Raw genomic sequence first — 25,116 nt, 5'->3', positions numbered from 1 at the left:
CCTCTAACAAGCCGTGCCTGGCTAAGTTAAGTATTCCTTTCTCCTCTAATTTTTCTCTATATTTCTATCACCATGCTTCCACATCATCTCAATCTTTCTAGCCAGACTATGAGTTCCACGAAGGCAGGAGCTGTGTCTTGTTCATCTCTGTATCCCCAACACCTAGATGGTACCAGGCACATAGATGCCACTCCGTAATTGTCCAATTAGTGGATGTATGAAAGAATAACTTCATCTTTAACTGTCTTTCCAGTGGAGAAAATAAAATTGCATTGCCACACAATAGTTACTTGTGTATTAGTTAGGAAACAGTCTAAAGAGCTATAACAAAAAGACCCAAACTTCGGGTGACTTAAACAAGATAGAAGTTTATGTCTCTGTCACGTAACAGTCCTAAAGGGAGTAGTTCAAGGCTAATGAGGTCGTCTGGCCATCTCTAACATATGGTTGCCTTTCTTGGGTCAAAAGTGGACTCTTGTTCCTCCCTCTCATCCTTATCACAGCCAGTGGGAAACAAGGGAGACTATGCTCGTCCCTTTGAACAGCACAGCACAGAGGTGGTGCCCTTGCTTCTGCTCGTGTTCACAGTCACATGGCCAGCTAGCTGCAGGGGAGGCTCAAACATGTAGCCCCTGACTGGACAGCCCTGTGCCTGATTCAAACTACTGTTGGGATTTCTGTTGTTAAAATAAGGAGAGAATGAACACTGTTGGTCATACTATGTAAGGATTTAGGCCAAGTGTATAGAATTTCTAAAATAACTTAAGGAAAGTCTGGAAACTTTTCTCCATCACTAAGCCCCTTCATTGTAGAGTAGCCCTGAGCCTAGTTTGTCTGCCCTCGTCGCTACGACCACCCCAAGCCCTGCTCTATACAGGCCTGGGGTCCTGTCTTGCTTTTGCCATTTATCTCAGAAACCAGAGTTCCCCTAAAAATTCCAATCCCACAGCTGGGTTCCAAAAATCTATTTTCAATACCTAGAGGAGCATTGTAACGTTGGGGTTGAGCACCTCAGTTCCACAGGTAGACGTGAGTGTATCGTTGTCTATCTGTGTGACTTTTGGCAAATCACATAATCTCTGTGCCTCAGTGTCCTCATCTGAAAAGCAGCAACAGTGATGTTACTTGTAAGGTTGTTGTATCAACTCATTTTAATTCTCACCTGTGAAGAGTTTGGCATAGGGTCTTGCACACAATAAGCCCTCCGTAAATGTTAATTGTTGCTTTTACTTCCAGTTCAAACATGCTCAGACAGTGAGTGCTGGCTTGTACCTCTCTGCGTTCTCGCTTCCAATTGCTTCTATGTCACCAAACAGGGTCCTGGGACCCCTGGCTGGCCACCTGGGCACTGCCCGCCTATAGAGGCTGCTGCTGATTATCTTCCTGAAGAGTGCTCTGTGCCTCGAACTTCAACCTGTCAGCAAATATTGGGTCCATCTGCAACCCGTGTTCCCGCCTGGCCACTTCATCCTGACACTGGCCTAATCTTAGACCCGACAGGTGTTTGAAAAATGAGAAGGACCTGTAAACCCAGCGAAAGCATAACAGATACTTTGACGAGAAGCGAGGCCTATTGATTCAGTCTCCTTGGGAGAATTTCGATCACAGAAACAGCACACATTTGAAAAAAAGAGAGAACTCTTTAGAGCAACTGATAATAAAATCTCCAAGAATGAAATGCAAATAGAAGCTGCCAGCACTGCAAATACTTTGCACTCCTTGATCAAGAGTTCGGGCTAGTTACTACTTCATTGTCTGCAGAAGGAAATCACAGGAAAAGAGCTTCAACTGCTCTCTCAGTGCAATGCTCATGACAAATCTGAATTATATAATTCCTCCCCTTTTTCTTATTCTCTCTTAGTGCCACTCACCTCCTATCCTCTGCCTTAATTATGAATTATGAATTAAGAAATTATGAATTTCTCCCAAATCAAGATTTGGGAGAAAAACATTATCTGATTCCATGGGCATAAGAAAGGCTCTCTTCTCCCCTTGGTGCATTGATTACGAACTGAAGATAATGATTAAAAACTCCACTTTCACATTCAATAGTTCTTCGTTACTATCAGGATATTAATTTATTAATCAGTTGCAAATGTCAGATGGGCAATTCAAACCCTCTTAAGCAAGGCTGAAAAACAATTGGGGTGGTGGGATTTATTGACTCGTGACTGAAAAGTTAAGGAGTGTAAGTTTCAGACGTGGCTGGATCAAACACTCAAAGGATACGTGAATCTCTCTCTTTTCCTTCCTCTGCTCCATGGTTTTCTGTGTTGGCTTCATTCTCAAGTAGACCTTCCTCCTCCCATCACTTACTTCCACGATGACCACCTAGTCAGGGCCTTCATCGGCTCAAATTTGTCTCCCGAATGGGCCCCTGACCCATCACTATGGCTAGAGAGGTGGAATGCTCTAGACCCAGGCTGTCTGATAGAACTTTTTGCAATGATGGAAGTGTTCTGTACCTGTGCTGTCCAATCGGCGGAAGCCACTAGCCACGTGTGGGCACTGAGCACTGGAAATGCGGCAAATGCAGCTGAGGATGTGAAAATTAAATTTTATTTAATATTAATTCATTTAAATTAAAATAGCCACATGTGGGTATTGGCCGCCATAGTGGACACAGCATCTCTAAGAGGTCAGGCATGGGGTACATGCCTACTCTAACCACAGGGAATGAAAAAAAGAAAGAAAGATAAAGATGCTAATACCAGAAGAAAGGGAAATGGCTGCTGGGGACGCAAAGACAATGCAGGGTTTCTGGTTTGCACACTTGGATGGATAGTGAGGCCATTCACAGGGACAGAAACACCGGCAGGTGACCAGACCTGAGGGAGCAGAGCACAAATTCAGGACAGTACTGGCGCAAATGCGAGCCACCTGCGAGGAGATGTCAGTTAGAGAAGTGGTCTGGACCTCCAAGAAGGCTGCACTAGAGGCAGAAATTTGGAGGCAATGTATACGGCTGGACACTGTCTACCACTGTTTATGGAGTGGCAGCAGGATGAGACTACGTAGGGAGAAAAGACTGAGTGAGAGGAGAAGGCAGTCAGGGTCAGCAGCGAGGAGCCTCAATATTTAATGGTGTAGTAGAGGAGAAGGAGCTTGAAAAGCAGGATGAGAGGCCACAGGAATAGGAAGGAATCCAGGAGAATGTGGTACCACCAGAGCCACGAGAAGAGAAGGGATCTAGAAGCAAGGAGTGGTCGACAGTGCCAGACGCCGCTAAATCAACTCAGACAAGGGCTGAAAATGTGCACTGGGTTTAATGACAAGGAAGCCAGTTTAATGACAGTGGAGGCTCTTTGCAAAACCTGTTTTCATGGACTGACCGAGGCAGAAGCCAAGAGTGAATGGGTTGAAGAGTAAGATAGGAAAGAATGGAGAAAGCCAGTATCAACAATTCTTTCCAGAATTTTAGCTGTGAGGGGAGGGAGAGAGTTGAGGAGGAGCTGCGAGAATATATGAAACCAACAAGTGTTGAGGTTTTTATGAGAGAGACATAACCATTTTCAGATCAAGGCTTCATCCCACCTTTTCCCAAGATAGCACTATTTTAAGGGCACAGCTAATCCATTCAATGATTTAGGGGGAAAAGTCCATGAAGAGGCTTGAACTTTGTAAGCCATTTGCTTGATTAATGTCCACTTGGGATGGACAGAATTTCTCAGGAAGCCCCCGAGACTGTGGCACACTCAAGAAGGTATCTTCCTCAAGAAGATAAAGGAAGAAAATTTTAAAATACATTTTGGTTAAAGACTGCCTCCCAGAACAGAAAAAGAAAATAAAGGAAAACGGAAACTTTTTCTTGGATGGGTGGTGAGAGCAATCAACAGAATAAAAATTACGAGGGAGGCTTCAAAGAAAGGGAATAAAGTCGAAGCTGGTGGTTATAAAAGGAAAATGTCGGCCCAGGTTAAGGATGTAATTAAAGATGCAAGAGAAGCTCAGTAACGGGCCCCAAGTTGTCAACCTAGAGTAACAAAAGCCATCAGCTTTGGGTGGTTCTTAGAACTTCTAGGGGACAGGGGAAGAGCTTGAAGTCTGTAAATGGGGGGTACACAATGTATCCTTCACAAGTGTGAACTCTTATGTGCGTGCTTTCAGAAAAGATCGTTCTAGTCAGCACTGTGGAAGGACACATCATTAGCAATTCTTTATGTGACTATAATCCACTCAAGACACAGGGAACACCATTGCAATCATATTTTTTGTGTGTGTGTGAGGAAGATCAGCCCTGAGCTAACATCCATGCTAATCCTCCTCTTTTTGTTGAGGAAGACTGGCTCTGAGCTAACATCTATTGCCAATCCTCCTCCTTTTTTTTTCCCCCAAAGCCCCAGTAGATAGTTGTATGTCATAGTTGCACATCCTTCTAGTTGCTGTATGTGGGACGCGGCCTCAGCATGGCTGGAGAAGGGGTGCATCGGTGCGCGCCCAGGATCCAAACCCGGGCCGCCAGCAGCAAAGCTTGTGCACTTAACCACTAAGCCACGGGGCCGGCCCTGCAATCATATTTTTAATGACTAATAAGAGTATGCTTATATACCACAAAATTCACCCATTTTAAATGTACAAATGAATGATTTCTAATAAACTTATCTATTTGTGCAACCATCAACATAATCCAGTTTTCAAACATTTTAAATCACCCCAACTGTGGGATTTATAGTCAATCCCCATTGCCACCCCCAGCTCGAGGCAACCACTAATCTACTTTCCATCCCTATAGACTGGCCTTTTCTGGACACTTTATATAAGTAGAAGCATATGAAATGTTGTCTTTTGTGTCTGTTTCTTTCACTTAGCATGTTTTTGAGGTTCATTCATGTTGTGCAGGTATCAATATTTCACTCCTTTTTATTGCTGAATAGTGTTCCATTGTACGGATAGACTCCATTTTTTTCTATCCAGTCACCAGCTGATGGGCATTTGGTTGTTTCCACTGTTTGGCTATTACGAATAGTGTTGCCATGAGCATTCACATTCAAGTATTTGTGTGAATACATATTTTCATTTCTCTTGGGTAGATATCTAGGAGAGGAGTTATTGAGAGTCATATGGTAAATTTATGTTTAGCTTTTTAAAAAATTGCCAACTGTTTTCCAAAGTGGCTCTACCATAGTAGTATTTTGAGGGTATAGATTGTGCAATGTGCTGGTATATGCAGATGAAGACAGTTCCTACTCACAAGCAGCATGTGGTCTAATAGGGGAGAAAATTATAGATAAAATTACAGACAAATGGAGTCACTTTCTGATAGTACCTAAAAAGTAGGGTCTATCTGGGTTCTATACAATTAGGATTGTCTGAAGTGGAAAAAGAGAAAGCTATGGGCTTCTTCCTTTCAAACATTTATCGAGCACCTGATATGTTTCTGAAAGAAATCAGAGATGACTAAATATGGTCTTGTTTTAGGGATTTAGTTTAGCTGTCTGGAACAGAAAATCTCACATTACTAGGGCTTAAATAGAGGGTTATTTTTCTCTCACATAACTAGAAACCTAGAGGCAAGCAGTTCAGGGCTTCAACTGCCTTCCATAAAGTCATCAGGGAATCAGGCCCTTTCCAGGTTTGGGCTCCATTTGTAGGATCCGGCCCTTGTCCTCAGACTTACAAAATACTGGATAGAGCTCCAGCCTTCATGTCATCATTCCAGGCAGCAAAAGGGAAAAACAGTCAAGAGCAAATGAGTTTGTGCTAGCTGAGTCTGCTAGTTGGGTTAGTTAAGTTACCTCCCTGGAAGTTCCACCCAAGACTTACATCCCATTGCCAGAATTGTGTCATGTTGTCTGCAAGGGAGGCTGGGAAATGAGTCTTCTAGCTGGGCATGCTGTTGTCCCCAGGAAATCGGAGTCCATTGGTGAGGAAGAAGGGGAAAATAGGTATGGGGTGGGCAACCTGTAGTCCTGCCTTCCTGGAGTAAATTATCAAGAGAGGGAATGAGTACACCCAGAGACACCTGGCACACAGCAGGTGTTCTGTATGCCTTAATTTGGAGCCTCTCCCCTAAAGCTGAACCTATGACAGGGACTTGGGAGCAGGTAACTAATTTGGGATATGATCCAGGAAACAGGCGTGTGGGAGAAGGAAGAATGAGATGAGTGAGAAGGAAAAGACACTTTATCAAGGTTGCTGCTGCAGGCGATGAGGGCTCAGTGTCCCAGGACATCTGGGCAGCATACAAGGCATCTCAGCTTGTTCACCTGAACGACAGGAGGCTGGAGAACGTACCCATTGGCTCTAGCTCTCCTGAGTTGAGGGTTGCTCCAGGTGGTGTTCACTCCTCCTCACTTCCAAACCGAACTTGATCAGTCTAGGAGGGCCACCACCTCACCTCTACATCAGGGGAGATCCTGGGGCACAATGTGGGTGGAGCCCTGGACAGGGGACCCGACAGAGCGACTTGAAACTGAGCTCGCAGGGAACTGTCCAGCAAGAGGAGGCTGAAATCAGAGGTGGGCTGGAGGTGGGGACACAGGCATCAGGGGCATCTCCTCCTCAGAAACAATTAGGATTAATGATAAAATTGAATCATTGTTCCTAATATGACCTCTGGCCAATGCTGTCCCTTTTAGTGGCATGGGATGTGACTTCCACTTATGTAACATTCTACACGTTGTGAGAGCGGGGACAGAGTGCTGACCTCTGGTTTGTCGAGGTGGGGGGAGTGGTTGAAGGAAGAATAAACTAGTGCATGAAATTCAAGGAAAGCTGTAGAAAATAGTTCACTTTTCAGCTGGGTCTTGAAGGCTAAGAGGAATATTCCAGGCACAAAATTGAGGAAGAGCTTTTTGGGCAGGGAGAATAACAGGTGGATTATCTCTTAGGGTCCGAATCTCCTTGTTTGCACTTTATCATAACAGACTCAAGACAGGCAGCCCCACATGTGCCCACGACACATGGGAACACTGACGGAGACTGGAGTGTCTCGCAATTGTTATTAATAAAGCCAATTCATTCACAGAAGATTCAATTAAAAAGTAATGCAGCTGTGCGGCTCCCCCGGGAAAGCGGGGAACAGCGTTTAGAGACTAAATCAACGCTCATTAGCAATGAGGGTACCTCTGAGGATGCGGGTTTGAAGTGCCAGGTCCCATCTGCTCTCTCTGAAGGATGCACATAATCAGAGGATGGAAGCAGGGAAAGATGGTCCGTGCTCAGCCCGTGCCAAGCACAGAGCGGAGAAAGACCAAGCAGATAATGAACGGTCCCTGCCTTATAACCTAGCTTTGCAGGTAAGACCAGTGCCCCTGAAACCGGAGACCAAGACAGTCTAAATACACATCTGGATGTGACTCTGAGGGTGAGGAGGAGAAGCCCCCAAAAGGATTAAGATTTTTTTTCCCAACCTGGAAGATGGGTAGCTTAACATCAGAAATTAAGTTGCTCTGTTGAAAATAAATTGAAGTGGTATTTCTCATGCCCCTCAGTTCATAGACTGAGATCCATACCAAGGTGCATTTTTTTATTTTAGTAGAAACTGCCAAATGATGAAACTATTCACAAACACTAGGACTGCATGAGAGTGTTCTTCTCTCAATATTCTCTCCTGAATTTGAGATCTTTTTATTTCTTGTCAATCTAACTGGAAAAATGGTATCAAAGTCTCGCTTTGATTTGCATTTCCCTGAGTCCCCAGAAGGTTGAACATCTTTTCCTATGTTTATTAGCCATTTGCATTTCCTCTTCAGTGAATTTCTATTCATATCTTTTGCCCAACTCTCTAAGAGGTAAGTCATGTTTTCTTACTAATGTGAAAGTATTCTTTGTATGTAAGAGATAGTAACCTTTGCCTGTGGCAAATGTTTTCTTCCTGTTTGTCTTTTGACTTTGCTCACGGTGCTTTTTTCCATACTAAATTTTGGATTGCCCATCTTTTTAAGATCTCTCCCCGCCAAAGTTTTATAAATATTTTAAATTTTCTTCTATTTTCTTATGCATATTTTGTCTATGTTATACACACATACACACTCACAAAGTTGTATGACAGATGGATCATTAATCCATTTGGAATTCGTGTGTGTGCATGTGTGTGTGTGTATAGGAGCAAGGGGACTCAGTGTTTCCAGAGTTTATATGATCCCTGTGTGCGGCATCAAACCTGACATGAACCAAGGATTAAAGTCAACCGCTACATTCTGCCTTTTACATTTTCCAGCTCAAATGGCATCTCCATCCTCCCTGTTACTTAAGAAGGAAATGGAGGTGTTCCCTGACTGTTCCCTTTCCCACAGTCCCATACCTAACCAATCTTCATGAGCTCCTCAGTGTTACCCCCAAGCCCAATCTCCATGATCCTACCTCCTAACCACCTCTGTCCACTCCTCCCACAGCCCCACGGCTGCCTCCTTGCTTCAGGCCACCGTCTTTGCAGCCCTGGTCTCCTCGGCTCCTGGCTCATCCTCTCCCAATCCAGTCTCCCCTCTGCAACCAGGAATCTTTCTAAACTACAGACCCCATCTCATCCCTGCCCTGTCTAAAACCCTTCTTTCCACAGCTCCCCACTGCCTTCAGGAAACAGTCCAAGCTCCCACATATGGCTGATACCGTCCTACAGGACCCAGGCACTTCTCGCTTTTTTAAAAAAAGAAAACTTTTACAGCCTCATTTCTCAAATTGTGTCACCCAGCTCCAAGCTCTGGCCAGAGCAAACTACTTTCAGTTCCTCAAAAACACCAAGCGTCCTTTCCAGTAGATCTCAGACCTCCTATGCCCAGCTCACCTGCCGAAAATTGAAAACACACTGGCCCAGGTCCTGCCCCTGGAGATTCCGATTCAGGAGGTCAGGTAGGATCCCGGAGCCCACATTCTACGGATGATTCCCACGGCCAGCGGGGAGAACCACTGCTTTTTGCCTCCATGTTGTGAGCATGCTTTTCCCTCTGCCTAGAATCTTCTTCTACCCCTTCAACCCCCGCCCCCACCTCACCACTGGATATTGCCTCTTCTTCCTTGAAGTCAAATCTTAGATGCTCCAGGAGGACCTGGAACTTTCCTTGACCATCCAATTTATGGCCCCTCCCCATGTTACCCCAGCCCCCTGACCTTCCCTTGAATCAAAGCATTTATCACACTGTAATATAATTGCCTGATTTCTCGTTTCCACCCCAGACTCTGAGTTTAGGGGAAACAAGGATGGCATGTCTTTCTTGCTCACCACTATATTCCTGCACCAAGCAGAGACCTAACACATACTAGGTGCCCAATAAATGTTTGCTACCAAAAAAACCAAATGAATGAATGGATGGATGGATGGATGAATGGATGCCTGCAGCAGTTTCTATGAGCAAAAAAAACTGCTCAGCCAAGCCAGCGGACAGAATGAGCAGTCTGGCCTGCAGAGGGCACCAGCCTGCTTTTTAATCTCCCTGCCCGAGCCCTGGGAGCCAGTACCTGCTGTCAGTCAGAGAGGCGCCCGATGCTCAGTGGTCATTTCGCTGCGCTGAAGATTAAGTAGGAGTTGTTTGCCTCCAGCCAATGTATAAAAACTGAGTGTTCACCCCTCACTTCTAACCACAGGTAGCACATCCCCTGTCTTGCTATGAAAACAGCTATAACTGTAGCAACTAGTGGCAGGTTTTCTATTCTCAGGTGGGGATGTGAGAGGAGATAAGAGGGAGTGAGAAGGAAGACAGCTGATAAGAAAATCTGTGAAACTACTCGTCCTGGAGAAGCAGAGGAAACTTTTCTGAATGTCTCCAAGATGCCTTTCTCTCTCTCCCTCTCTCTCCATCCTTTTATTCTGGGGGAGAATAAAATCTAAGTAAAGACTGGACAAGCATCCAAAACAAGTATCCGGAGGAAGATTTTCTTTCCTGTACGCAGCAGCAGCATCCTCTGGACTCTGCTGGAGCCCCAGTTCAGATCAGCCCTTCTGTTAGCAATGAATGCCTCATGCTGTCTGCTCTCTGCTCAACCCACACTGCCTAACAGCTCAGAGCACCTGGCAGCCCCTTCCTTCAGCAACCAGAGCAGCAGCGGGTTCTGTGAGCAGGTCTTCATCAAGCCCGAGGTCTTCCTGGCACTGGGCATTGTCAGCCTGATGGAAAACATCCTGGTCATCCTGGCTGTGGTCAAGAACGGCAACCTGCACTCACCCATGTACTTCTTCCTCTGCAGCCTGGCAGTGGCCGACATGCTGGTGAGCGTGTCCAACGCCCTGGAGACCATCATGATCGCCATCATCAACAGCGACTACCTGACCTTCGAGGACCAGTTCATCCAGCACATGGACAACCTCTTCGACTCCATGATCTGCATCTCCCTGGTGGCCTCCATCTGCAGCCTCTTGGCCATCGCCGTGGACAGGTACGTCACCATCTTCTACGCGCTCCGCTACCACAGCATCATGACCGTGAGGAAGGCCCTCACCTTGATCGTGGCCATCTGGGTGAGCTGCGGCATCTGTGGCGTGGTGTTCATCGTCTACTCTGAGAGCAAGATGGTCATCGTGTGTCTCACCACCATGTTCTTTGCCATGCTGCTCCTTATGGGCACTCTCTACGTGCACATGTTCCTCTTTGCGCGGCTGCACGTCAAGCGCATCGCGGCGCTGCCACCTGCCAATGGGGTGGCCCCGCAGCAGCACTCGTGCATGAAGGGGGCTGTCACCATCACCATCCTGCTGGGGGTCTTCATCTTCTGCTGGGCCCCCTTCTTCCTCCACCTCGTCCTCATCATAACCTGCCCCACCAACCCCTACTGCATCTGCTACACCGCCCACTTCAACACCTACCTGGTCCTCATCATGTGCAACTCCATCATCGACCCCCTCATTTACGCCTTTCGCAGCCTGGAACTCCGCAACACCTTTAAGGAGATTCTTTGCAGCTGCAATGGCATGAACTTGGGATAGGATGCCAGGGCAGGGAAATGGCAATCGGTCTGGTCACTTTTGACCCTCCATCCAGCCAAAGTGTTTAGAAAGAAGAAGGGGAAAAAAAAATACTTAGAAGACATAAAAATATGTTAACAGCCATGATTGTACATCTTTTGTTTTTAAGCTTGCAAAGCCTTTTGAAAGGGAAAATTGGTGTGTAACAGGCTCTCTGAAAGGATTCCAATGTGGGTAAGTCACAAACTCTGATTTCCCAAATAGCCACTGGGAGACATCAGTGAGGGCTGCTCTGGGTGCTGCCGGCATTTATTTCCATACGCCCAGGGTTTGTAATGCTTGCCTGCCTGCTCTCCTGTTTCCTGTCCACGTCTTCATGCCTCAGGTCAGACCAGACTGAAGGATTCTCCTTAACAGTAGGTGGTTCGAATCTCCCCCAAGCAAACCTGTTACAGCTACCAACCTCCAACTGCCAGCTGCTCTGATGGCTTTGCCCTTGTTTCATAAGAGACTGAGTTTCCCTTCTATTACTCACAGTAAAACAGTTTCCTAAGAACAACGAACTCTGTGAAAGCAGCAATGCTATGCTGTTTGCCCGGCTTCTCACCCCCACACCCCTCCCCAGTGTCCCTCCGAAAAATAGCATGGGAATGTAACCCACTCCTGTTTTTACTGTTGTTGTTAGGTTTTTATGCATTAAATCTAAAATAGCCTTCAAAATTCCAATGAAAGAGAGATAAAGTGCTTTGGAAAATCACAACAGAACTGTGTACAAAGTATTTTGATACCTTGCTATTTTAAAGCATAAATTTCCGTATTTTAAAAAAAGTCTTTTTCTTATTATTCCCTTTCTGTCTTTAAAACAAGAGAGGGAATCATGGGTGGGAGGGCATGTGTCTCAAGAAAATGCTTTGCTGTCGTTTCAGAGAGTTTGAGAGATTGTGGTACTGCATGTGGCTTTCTTGGAAGCTGTTTTTGCTCATCGTAATTGTGTCTCTATCACATGATTTTCTGAATGTTATTTATAAAAGACAATGTTTTGGGTTCACTGCTCCTTTTGCTGGACATGGTGTTAAAGTTGGGATGACCGTGTTATCACCGTCTGTACCTTATCCAGTAAAGCGATTGATTCCTGTGAGCATAGGGCGAGATTTGCCGACTAGCGCTGGCTGTGGCTATGTGCTGCGTGTATCCATCAGACCCTGTCGCTCTAGATAACTTCAGGTTGTTCTTTCTGGCTGTGCTCATATCCCCCACTTGTTAATTCTTATATTATGCTGTGTCTTTAGTGTACGATCGTGTATTTTTCTTGTGCTGGAATATATTGGGGGGCGTTTTTTGTACTTGAAGATATCTTGCTGATGTAAGCAATATCATTTGTTTCTTGCTTTGATTGTGATGTTTGCAAATAATAAAAGGCTCTTGTGGCTGCTAAACATGTGTCCCATTAAAATACACCACCTGGAGCCATGCTGGTGACTTCTGCACACGGCCATCGTATATTACACTGCAATTCTGACTATTTTATAAGCATCCCCATTGACCACAGTGCTAGTCTTTTCTAGGGCACTGCCTTTCAGCCAAGCTACAAAACTCTCCCATTTAGTTTCCAAAAATACTAGGCTGTAGTTCCTGGGCCACTGTCGCTCTCCATTATTTTAATCAATACGCCAATAATAAGGTCTTGTCCATTACTACTCGGCAAGTAAACAAGGAAAATGGGGAATCAAATTCTTTGAAATAGGTGAGTCATTTTACAGACGAAGAAACTTAGTCCCAGAGGGGTTACGTGGTTGTCCACGAGTGCCCAGCTAGTTAGGGTCACAGGATATTTTGTGTTCCGGTGTTGACATCTTTTTGCACCAACATGATGCTGCCAACAGGTTTCCATAATCAAAACTGACCCAGCTCTCCTCCCTATACACATTTCAGCTTAGAGCAATGCTCCCGAACAGAAATGCCCACAGGAATCAACTGGGGTCTTGTTCAAGTGCAAAGTCTGATTCAGCAAGTCTGGAGTAGAGCCTAAGGTTCTGCATTTCTGACTATAACAATCTCCCAGGGCATGCAGCTGCTGGTCTGGGAGCCACCTTTTAAATAGCAAGGGCATAGAGGACCCTCAAATGAACATAATGCAAAGCCAGAAGGACTCATCTGTGTCTGTGTAGAGTGCTGACCCCATGCTGGGAATTTTGCCAAACACTTTACAGGCATTCACTTCTTGGACCCTTGAAATAACCCCATGAGGTAGATACTAGGATCAACCTCATTTTACAGATGAGGCGTCAGAAACTCAGAGAGATTGAGGTGCTTGCCCATGAAGACTCAGTTACCAGAGGATTCAAACTCAGGCTGCCCAACACGCACCCCCGAGTCAAACCCCAATGCCTTAGCACCTCTTGTGGAAACAGGATGGATAGTTGAGCCATGACCTAATGACCTCAGAGGCATGTGCTGCCATGGAGGGAGACTTTAATGCATATTTCTACAACTGACGAGTCCAGATGTTCATCACAGAGTATCCACAGAGGTGTCATAAAAACCTAGAAGCACAATTAATCATTTTGCTTGCGATACTTTTCCAAAGTCTGTGGGTAGCCCCGGGAGTGCATCCATTTCTTGGGGTGAACAACCCTGAGTGTTAGGTTGTCACTGTCTCCTCCATGACCACTTTCCAGATCTTCATGCGGAACCCACTGAACATCCTCAGCAGCCAGACAGTCAGGTTTGAAAATGCTTCATTTTTGGAAATAAAAGCATATCATGATTTTAATTCGTTTGTTAAGTTGCGTTCACCTTTCACCCCCATCCCCAAGGCGGATCACTGCAGTGACTGACTCTCTGGATCCCTAGAAATCTTTGCCTTTTGTCCTTATTGAACTTTTGAGCTCAACTGCGATATTTTTCTGTAGGGCTGGTGGCTACAGCATACTCAAGCCCCCTTGGCTGAAAACATTTACCCATTCTCACCTCCACTAAATGAGTGGATCGGGCAATCGTTTAAAACTATAAATCAGATCATCTCACGTTCCTGCTCAAAATTCTTCAGTGGCTTTGAATAAAATTCTACTTCCTTACCCAGCCCTACAAAGCCCTAATGGTCTGACCTCCTATGGTAAATCCCCAACACTCCCCACTTCACCCATACTCCACCCCCACTGGACTCAAACTCACCATACTCATTCCCGCCCCAGGGCCTTTGAACTTGCTGTTTTCTCTGCTTGAAGTCTCTTCCTCCATATCTTCCCATGATTGGCATCTTCTTATCATTTAGGCTCCAGCCCAATCCTCAGAGATGCCTTCCCCGACTACTCTTTCCCCAGTCACTCTCAGGAAGTATTGTTTTATCACAGATCTTATTGCTATTTTATATTTTTTTGTTAATTTATTTGTTTGATTATCATCAATCTCTCCCACTAAAAAGCAGTACCCAGCATGTAAAATTGGCCAATAAAAAATATGTGTTGAATGAATAAGTGATTTTATGAATACACTTAAATATGAGTCCATTATAACACATTAGTGATCCTCAAATTTGGTGAATATCAGTACCAAATACAGAGTTTGAGAAAAACAGCCTGTTCTTGGAAACTTAAGATCCAGTAGATCAGAGGACATGTCAGGCATCTGAAGTTTTCAAAATCCACAGTTGTTTTTTTTTTTTTAATTTTTGTTTATTGCAATAACACTGGTTTATAACATTGTAAAAATTTCAGGTGTACATCATTGTACTTCTATTTCTGCATAGATTACATCATGTTCACCACCAAAATACTAATTACAACCCATCACCACACACATGTACCCAATTATCCCTTTCACCCTCCTCCCTCCCCCCTTCCCCTCTGGTAACCACCAATCCAATCTCTGTCCCTATGTGTATGTTTATTGTTGTTATTATCTACTACTTAATGAAGGAAATCATACGGTATTTGACCTTCTCCCTCTGACTTATTTCACTTTGCATTATACCCTCATTGTCCATCCACGTTGTCACAAATGGCTGGATTTCATCATTTCTTATGGCTGAGTAGTATTCCATTGTGTATATATACCACATCTTCTTTATCCATTCGTCCCTTGATGGGCACTTAGGTTGCTTCCAAGTCTTGGCTATTGTGAATAACGCTGCAATGAACACAGGGGTGCATGTACCTTTACAAATTGGTGTTTTCAAGTTCTTTGGATAAATACCCAACAGTGGAATAGCTGGATCATATTGTAGTTCTATCCTTGATTTTTTGAGGAATCTCCATACTGTTTTCCATAGTGGCTGCACCAGTTTGCACTCCCACCAGCAGTGTATGAGAGTTCCCTTCTCTCCACATCCTCTCCAACACATGTTGTTTCCTGTCTTGTTAATTATAGCCATTCTGACGGGCGTGAGGCGATATCTCATTGTAGTTTTGATTTGCATTTCCCTGATAGTTAGTGATTTTGAACATCTTCTCATGTGTCTGTTGGCCATCTGTATATCTTCTTTGGAGAAATGTCTGTTCAGGTCTTTTGCCCATTTTTTAATTGGGTTGGTAGTTTTCTTGTTGTTGAGATGCATGAGTTCTTTATATATTTTGGAGATTAAGCCCTTATCAGAAGTATGGTTTGCAAATATCTTCTCCCAATTGTTAGGTTGTCTTTTCGTTTTGTTGATGGTTTCCTTTGCTGTGCAGAAGCTTTTTAGTTTGATGTAGTCCCATTTGTTTATTTTTTCTATTGTTTCTCTTGCCCGGTCAGACGTGGTGTTTGAAAAGATGTTGCTAAGATCTATGTCAAAAAGCGTACTGCCTATGTTTTCTTCTAGAAGTTTCACAGTTTCAGGTCTTACATTCAAGTCTTTAATCCATTTGGAGTTAATTTTTGTGTATGGTGTAAGGTAAGGGTCTACTTTCATTTTTTTGCATATGGCTGTCCACTTTTCCCAACACCATTTGTTGAAGAGACTTTCTTTTCCCCATTGTATGTTCTTGGCTCCTTTGTCAAAGATTAGCTGTCCATAGATGTGTGGGTTTATTTCTGGGCTTTCGACTCTATTCCATTGATCTGTGTGTCTGTTTTTGTGCCAGTACCATGCTGTTTTGGTTACTATAGCTTTGTAGTATATTTTGAAATCAGGGAGTGTGATACCTCCAGCTTTGTTCTTTTTTCTCAGGATTCCTTTAGCTATTCGGGGTCTTTTGTTTTTCCATATAAATTTTAGGATTCTTTGTTCTATTTCTGTGAAAAATGTTGTTGGAACTTTGATAGGGATTGCATTGAATCTATAGATGGCTTTAGGAAGTATGGACATCTTAACTATGTTAATTCTTCCAATCCAAGAGCACGGAATATCTTTCCATTTCTTTGTGTCTTCTTCAATTTCTTTCAGCAATGTTTTATAGTTTTCGGTGTACAGATCTTTCATCTCTTTGGTTAAGTTTATTCCTAGGTATTTTATTCTTTTTGTTGCAATTGTAAATGGGATGGTATTCTTAATTTCTCTTTCTGCTACTTCGTTGTTAGTGTACAGAAATGCAACTGATTTTTGTATGTTGATTTTGTATCCTGCAACTTTACCATATTGGTTTATTACTTCTAAAAGTTTTCTGGTGGATTCTTTAGGGTTTTCTATATATAAAATCATGTCATCTGCAAATAGTGACAGTTTCACTTCTTCCTTTCCAATTTGGATCCCTTTTATTTCTTTCTCTTGCCTGATTGCTCTGGCTAGGACTTCCAGTACTATGTTAAATAGGAGTGGTGACAGTGGGCATCCTTGTCTGGTTCCTGTTCTTAGAGGGATAGCTTTCAGTTTTTCACCATTGAGGATGATATTAGCTGTGGGTTTCTCATATATAGTCTTTATTATGTTGAGGTACTTGCCTTCTATACCCATTTTATTCAGAGTTTTTATCATAAATGGATGCTGTATCTTGTCAAATGCTTTCTCTGCATCTATTGAGATGATCATGTGATTTTTATTCTTCATTTTATTAATGTGGTGTATTACGTTGATTGATTTGCGAATGTTAAACCATCCCTGCATCCCTGGAATAAATCCCACTTGATCATGGTGTACCATCTTTTTAACGTATTGTTGTATGCGTCAAAATCCACAGTTCTTAGGATGCACACCAACCTCGGAGAACCACGGAAACCAACAAGCACTGCTTCTTTCTTAAGAATGACAAAAACCAGCCCCCCAGGAGCTTACATTTCTTTCCCATCGCCATTTCCTCTCAGAAAGTCAAGCACCTGCAATTACGTTGGGCCATCCATGAACCAACATAAATCTAGAAATTGGGAAGAACCATATGGCAAAATGCAGAATAAAAACAAAACTTGCCACTGAAGAACACAACCTTTCTCATCTAAGAATACTTACTTGAGAGCCAAATCAATAAAAATAATGATAATAAAAGATATGGTGTGGTATTATTATGTGCCAGACATTGTGCTAAGCACTTAGATATATTAATTCACAGAATTCTCACCAAAACTCAGTGAGGTTGGCACAATTAACATCCTGTCCTATAGAAAAGGAAACACGGGCATTTGCAATGAACTGCACAGAGACGTAAGAAAACCCTGCTTCCCAGAGTTCCTGCCTGATTTTATCTTCTAGTCTCTGAGGTCAGGCAGACCTGTGTTCAAATCCTGCCTCGTCCACTTGCTGCACGATGAACATAAACTCTCACAAGCCAAGTAGAAATCTGGCAGCCACTAACCCGGGATTTTATTTTATAATTAAATTCTTCTTTTTGGGCATGAGGGGGGCTCTCTGGAGTGTTAGAAGTGTTCTATTTCTCAACCTATTTGTGAAAATTCATCAAGCTTTATTATTTGTTTACTTCCTAATTGAAGTGTAATAAACATACAGAAAAGTTCTTACAAATTCTCCTTTCTGCCATGCTATTCATCAGGCCACACAGAAAGCATGTCTGCCCCCAGAGCCAGCCACTGAGTGGAAGTGGGGAAACAGCTAATACGTGAGTTCTCAAACCAAAGAAATGCATTTCCCATGAAATACCCAAATCATTAGCTCATTTCTCTAAACACTTTATAGAGCACAGGTGTGACCTTGGAAACAGATACGTGCCCCGTCCTGGCAGTGTTTTCTTTCTTTGTTTTTAATTGTAGGGGGAAGAATCCTTCCTTGTGTTTATTCTGTTTCTGCCGTGACATGTGCTATATTTTGAAGAGCTTGGCACACCCCACTAGGCATCAGAGGGAACACAGGAACAATGGCACAGATGGTCCTTTAGGGTGAGTGACAGGAGAGCAGCTTTGAAGGACTCTGTTTATCGGGAAAGGAAACGCTGTTGGCCCCACCCTGAAAAGATTAAAGGGCCAAATGGAGGCAACTCGGAGCTGAAATTCGGGAAAGCCTGGGACCAGGCACGGCTCGAGTCTCGTGTGGCCCTGAGCAAGTCTATCGCGGTCTCTGGGCTTCAGTCACTCATCTATGCGACTGGCAAAGCTGGACTCAGTGGGGGGTTTTCTACCCTTGCTCCTGTCCATGGTGGTCACAGGTGACTGCTGCCTCATCACTGTGGCTCAGGTGACGCAGACCCCACCTCAACACCAGCCACAAGGGAGGTACCTCGCACACACCTGACCAACTGGAGTTCTTCACCTTTTGGGCCCAGCAGCCACATTTGTGACCCAAGGCAGCCCAGGGAGACTAAGTACCTGTACTTGAATTACTGAGAAAGAGAGGCCCTCCTTCCCCTGGACCTCTGGGTACCAAGCTGCCTGGGGCTGTGGGAGGGACGGACCAGTCCGTCTGAGGATGAAGCCAGCCTCAAAGAGAGCAGGCAGAAGAAAGAGAGAAGATTCCTGCTGTTATCATTTGAGTGCCTGCATCCAGCTATGCCTGAAGCTAGCCCTAAACCTGGACTTCCTGTTACAGAGCTACTGTCATTTGTAAGCAACAGTATTGTGACAAATACAGAGGCCAATGTGTTGATTCCTCCAAGGCCAGTGCGGGGTGAGGAGAAGGGCGAGAAGAGGAGCCAGGTGGAAGAGGAAAACAGAGAGGCTGAGAACAGAAGAGCAAAGGGCTCCAAAGCTCAATGAAACCGGCACTGTGGTGTGGGTTTATATATAAGATTAGATTTGCAAAAAGAATTGGCTAAAAACAAAAACAAACCACTAGAGTAGATGATTTAAGGAAGCTTCGGATCTGCCATCATACTATACTAAGGGTAGAACTCCACGGAAATGTTTCTAATTAAGGTATGAAAAGGAAGGTAGAAAACTGGACAACAAAGCCAACGTTTCCAGTGTGGTGAGCCACTCACCCCCTCCTTAGTGACCCCTCCATCTTTAGATGGAGCTGTATCGAGCACTTCTCACACGCTATCCTAAGTGTAGAATACAATGATGTTAACACGATCTGGACTTCCTTGGCAGCTTTTCCAAGCGAAAGACATGCCTTTGTTGATTGGATGCTCTGAGAATCTCAGTAGGCGGCTGGCTCTCCCAGGCCTGTGGACCAGCTGGTAGAGAGCTGAGTCTCTGCAGAGGGAACAAGGAGGGTCCAGAAGTGTAGTGGGGACAAAATCTAACATGCATGTGGTCGCCAGTGCTGGGAGCAATGGGTTTACCCTTTGGGGGAGCAACGAAGTGCTGAGTTCCACCTCAAGGCCGGCCCAGGACATAAACTCAGGGTCCTGCAGGGAGCTGGAGAGGTTCCACATTTATTTATGTCTGTCAGTCTTCCCCTCCCCTCTTCTCACAACCCCTCCAAACTAGGAGTGCCATGAGGAGGCGCGCTCCATCTTATTCCTCTCCAAGTCCACCCTGGCGCCTGGTCCAAAGCAGGCCTCAGAAGACGTCTGAGGAGTCAGCAAACAAACGAATGGGAGCAACTCATCGTTAATTCCTTCGAACAGGTTAACATCATAGCACAGAGCCCGTGGTCACGAACTTTAGAGGCAGACGAGACCTGAATTCAGTCTGGGGCCCTGCTTCTCACTGCCTCGCACCAACACCGGTGGTTTATTTCTGTTTCCTCACCAAGAAAAATGGGACTAACATTAGCACCTAGGTCAAGCATTCTTGAGAAGTTTCAATGAAATAACACATTAAAGACTCATTAGCACAGTGCCTGGGACCCATTAACATTATTCCTACTGCTAATATCATTAAACGATATTAGTAGGTCACCTTATTATATTCTGGGCACACCCCATGGGTCTTCTAGAACATAACGTGCACCCAAAAGCCCCTGCAGTTCTTACTGAAATGCAGATTCTGATCCACAGGGCTGGGGTGGGGGTTGGGACTCTGCATTTCTAACAGGTGCCTAGTTGATGTCAACGCCACTGGTCTGAGAACCACACTCTGCTCAAAAAGACCTCCCATGACTGAGATATCAAAACTGAGGACAAGACAGTTTTCCACAGCTGAAAGTCGTAGTCTTGGTGACTTCTTGACAAAGCAATCACGTTGACTCCATCACAAGAGGCCAAAGGAGAAGCCATGGGAAATCAAAAGGGGTCACAAGGAAATGCAATCATCTTGAGTTTTTCTTCTAAAGGATTCGTTTTCCATTTCCCCCTTCTGGCACACGCAGCCTCTCCACACAGCAGCCACCTGCTTGGGAGGAAATGAAGCGAGCTGGTAAGTTATCGGCATTGCAGACATGGGCGTGAATCACCCGACAGACAGGCCACCCTCTGAGTCACCCTCAACTGAGATGATTCCATCAACACAAAGTTCCACCAGGAAACTCCAAAGAGTGAAAACGGGCTGAGAAGCAAGCATGGCATGGAGCCTTGGGACAAGAAAGATTAGTAAGGCTGATGAAGGCTTCTGGAACCATCACTGCTGGTTCTAAGTGAACCAGAAGCACTTAGAGCAGTGGTTCTCAAATCTGAAGACACCTGCAAAACTTTAAAAATTCTGATTCCAGACCCTACCCCTCAGATAATTTGATTTAATTGGTAGGAAGTGTAGCCTGGTTGCTGGAATTTGTTTTTAAGGTTCCAACACGATGTTGTGGTTATTTGGAATCAGTCGGGTCGGGATCAGAATGCTGTCAGTGCCGGGTGATGCCCACTCCTCCAAGCCTGGAGTTTTCCATCTGTGAAATGGGAATAATAACTAGCTTCAGGATAGTGGTGAGCATCACAGATTAAAAGTGCAAAGATCTACCCAATAGATGGTAGTCATTCCCATGCATTTTCTTGTCAGAATAAGACCTCAACTTCTTTAACTTCTATCTTACCTAAAATCCCAAGCCAATTTAGCAACTGTCAACTTTGGAATTGCTTAATTGTTTTCAGATGTTACACTTCAACTATCCCAGTCAGCACATAAAGTGTGTACTCTCCTTTGAAGCCCACCTTTTCTTCCCCAGTCTGAATCTTCTTCTCTTCTGTCATCACAGTATTTGTTGAGTGTTTAATACAGACTTGGGACTGTGCCAGGAGCTGGGGATGTAACACTGAATAAGACAGCCCTGTCCTCCACATGCCTAGAGGGCAGGTAAAGGACCTTGGACAGCAAGGTCTGGATTCCCTTTCAAAGTGAAAGTGCAGGGAAAGGAATAGACAGCTCCAGGCAGAGCAGTCTCTTCACTGTGTCTCCTTGACCCAGCTGCTTGGCCTGTCTACGCCTCGGTTTTCTCTCTTGTCCTTACCAGCTGCCCTGAGTGGGTAAGCCAGCTACGAAGGTAGTAAGGAACACTTCACCAAGTGGATTTTAAATTGCTCAAGCACTCCCTCCCAATCTCAGATCACTTCTCTGACAGAAGACAGAGGGAAGAATGCTCAAGGGCAAAGGCAAACAACTTGTTCTGTGTGTTCTAAAGCTCAGCTGGGAACCCTTGAACAGGCAAGGATTTGATCCGCAACACTTAGAAACAAAAGACAGAACATCACTCTCATTTTTTTAAATCAAATTTTGATGACCTCGATTTATTCCAGACATGAGGACAGTCAAGACTCTTCCAATTGCAAGTAACAAAAATCCATCTCAAACTGGCTTAAGCCAAAAAAAAAGAAAAAAGAGGGAGGAATTTATCTAGGTACTGAAATGCTGTCATCAGAAATCTCTGTCTCTTGAGACGAATTTCCTCTCCTTTGGCTTTTTTCTTGGGCAGGTTTTTTCCCCATGGTGGAGCCAAGAGCATGAGACTTCTGTCAGCTCACCAACACCAGAAGAAAACCAGCTTCTCTTTCCCCATTGTCTCCCTACCCATGTCCCACCAACCAAAAAAGAAGAAAACAAACTTCAGGCCAACTACCTTAAATCATATGCCAGTCTCAGAACCAATCACTATGGCCAGTGCATTAGCTCAGGCCTGGATAAAACTCCCCCTTTGGACCTGGGGAGGGAGCATCAGCCACACCCAAGCCACACGGACCATGAGAGATGGAGAGGAGGCCCCACACAAGAGAACTGGGTGCTGTTCCGGATTAAGGCATGCAAAATCAGTCGCTGTCCAATTCTCCCTCCCCAGTCTACAGCCCTGCCCCAAATCCTTGTAATAAGGCTCTTTTGTAGGCTTGATTCGCATAGTCCACTCATTCTTGCTGGATTCAGGGGTTCTTTTGCTTCTCTTGAAATATACCTGGTAATTTCTAGGTTATTCTTTTCAGTATTCTATTCAGTACATTCATTTTAAACTCCTGAACTATCCTTAAAAGATTCTTTGCAGAAACACAAATATACGTGATAGAAAAGATACTTCATTTTGAATTGGGAGGTCCTACAAGTCTGGGTTTCTATTTCTTTGTTTCTAACATTCAAGGGCTTACATAAGCTAGTTTGCCAAATGATTTATTCCTCATCCCTAGTCTTGTCCTTGGTTTCACAATACCACTAGAGGGAAGCTTTGATTTTTCTGGGCCACAGTACTCCTCAGAACTAATCAAGTGGATGTGCGTCATGAATCAGACAGAAATATAAGTAAATAGTGTTTTAACTTTCAAAAGGTGGTGTAAAGTAAAAATTAGTGGATCATTTCCTCAAATATCACTTCCATTTTGAAACTCTCCTCCATCCCAACTCACACACACACATCATTATTAAAAATAAATAAGTAATTCCTGCAAATGTTCCAGCAGCATTTTTCAAAATAGCCAATAAGTGGAAAAACCCAAATGTCCATGGACTGATGAAGGGGTAAATAAAATGCAGCATATCCACACAATGAAATATTACTCAGCCATAAAAGGAATGAACTACATTTACAACAGAGCAACCTCAAAAACATTATGCTAAGTGAAGGAAGCCAGACACAAAAGACTAGATTTTGTATGACTCCATCCATATAAAATACCTAGAAAAGGCAAATTCATAGAGACAGAAAGTAGATTCGTGGTTGCCTGGAGCTGGGAGTGGGAACGGGGATTAACTGTAAATAGGCACAAGAGATCTTATTGGAGTGACAGAAACACCCGAAAACTGGGTTGTGGTGTGATTGCGTGTGATATGATAAAAAAATCATTATTTGATCTTTGCCCATGGTTCCTGGTACAGGTTCCCAAAACCCTTTGAATCTCTAGAGTGATAAGAGTGGTTTTTGTGTGCTGACGAGACGAGCTGGCAGGGGGCCCCAAGATAGCTTCAGGAAGGGGGCTGGTGGCCAGAAAGACCAAGGGTATGAATCGAGGGTTGGAACTGTCAGCCCCAACCTTGACACCCAGGAAGGGGAGAGGGGCTGAATGTTGAGTTAATCACCAAATGACCAATGATTTATTTGATCACGCCAAAGCCATGGAACCTCCCTAAAAACCCCTAAACAATCGGGTTCCGGGAGCTTCCAGGTTGGGGAACATATTAAGGAGCTGGGAGGATGGCACACCTGGAGAGGGCACAGAAGCTCCACCCCTCCCCACATACCTTGCCTTGTGCATCTCTTCCATCTGGCAGTTCCTGAGTTGCATCCTTTATAATAAACCGGCAATAGTAAGTAAAGTGTTTTCCTGAGTTCTGTGAGTTGTTCTAATAAATTATCTAAACTGAGGAAAGGGTGGTGGGAACCCCCAATTTATAGCTGGTCAGTCAGAAGCACAGGTGACAACCTAAGACTTGTGACTGGTGTCTGACATGGGGGCCGTCTTGTGGGACTGAGCCCTTAAATCTGTGGGGTCTGCACTAACTCCAGGTAGTCAGTGTCAGAATTGAATTGGATTGTAGGACACCCAGGTGGTGTCTGGAGACTTGGAAAATTGGTTGGTGTGGGGGAAAAAACCCCAAACGTTTGGTGTCAGAAGTGTTGTGAGTAAAAATAGCTCATTGCACAACTCGTAAAATTACTGAAAATTATTGATAGTGCACTTAAAATGGTGAATTTTATGGTATGTAAATTATATCTCAATAAAGTTGTTTAAAAAGGTAAATCTGCAAAAGAAATAGACAAATTAAATGAGATGCTGTGCATGCTGTCCCGGAATGCAGTGTTCAGTAAGCCAGCTACCTATACTAGCAGGAAGTCCAGACCACCGCCAGAAGATACTCCAATACCTTATACTTGATTAGTGTCAGGGAGAGAGGGCTCAGTCTGCTTATACCTATTGCCAAGAACATATGAGATGCATGCTCTTTAAGACCAGGGACGACCACAATGTGGAATCCCACGACCCAACACCGCACCACACCCCAAAGCCGCCCAGACCCCCACTATGCCATAGACAAGACCCCTTAACCTTACTCGAGCTGCAAATTCCCAGGGCATAGCCCTCCCACAGCTTGGTCTCCTTTTCAGCAACCTAAACTCACCACTTCAATCTACCCCCAGTTCCTTGTCAGATCCAACCCCCAGGGGTCCTTTCACTCATCCACTATGTAGGTTGCCAGATAAAATAGAGGATGTCCAGTTCAATTTGAATTTCAGACAAACAACCTATAATTTTTCAATATAATTATATCCTAAATGTTGAATGGAACATATTTATAATAAAAAATTATTCGTCACTTATTTCACCTTACAACGCTACACAGGGAATGAATGAGATGATTCGAATGAGATATTTATTTATTTACAAAATCTGGCAACCCTACCCCCACAGCTATTTCTCTTCCTGGGACTTTTGTCTTCCCTGCTCCTGGATCTTTGGGGGAGCCCCAACCCACGCACACGGCAGGTCTTCCTAACTTAAATCCCGGGGAGAGGCAGTTGTGTTATCAATCTTTTCCCTTCCAGAAGGCTCCGGGGCTTCTTATGTTAGTCGCCCTTCCTTCCCCCAAGCTCTACGTTGCAAACATCGGGGCAGCTTTGCTAAGTCCAACAAAAACTCCACTTTCTCATTTTCCCCTGAGGAAGGGACACCTCCTCACCTCACGTTGGT

General features: G+C 44.3%; 1 protein-coding gene across 1 annotated transcript; it reads left to right on the top strand.

Moving 5' to 3' along the window:
* The first annotated feature begins 9,786 nt into the window (after positions 1–9,786).
* Positions 9,787–10,858, top strand: MC3R (melanocortin 3 receptor). Its single transcript, XM_004430252.3, has one exon. It carries the CDS (start codon positions 9,887–9,889, stop codon positions 10,856–10,858), a length of 972 nt encoding a protein of 323 aa, XP_004430309.1. The 5' UTR covers positions 9,787–9,886.
* The last annotated feature ends 14,258 nt before the right edge of the window (positions 10,859–25,116 follow it).

The sequence above is a fragment of the Ceratotherium simum genome, chromosome 21, assembly GCF_057802395.1.
Source record: "Ceratotherium simum simum isolate JZ-2026a chromosome 21, ASM5780239v1, whole genome shotgun sequence".
Taxonomy (NCBI): Eukaryota; Metazoa; Chordata; class Mammalia; order Perissodactyla; family Rhinocerotidae; genus Ceratotherium; species Ceratotherium simum.
This window is presented reverse-complemented; position numbering and strand designations above follow the sequence as displayed.

Excerpts from the sequence above, each read along its gene's own strand:
- MC3R (XM_004430252.3), top strand. The coding sequence starts at position 9,887 with ATGAATGCCTCATGCTGTCTGCTCTCTGCTCAACCCACACTGCCTAAC.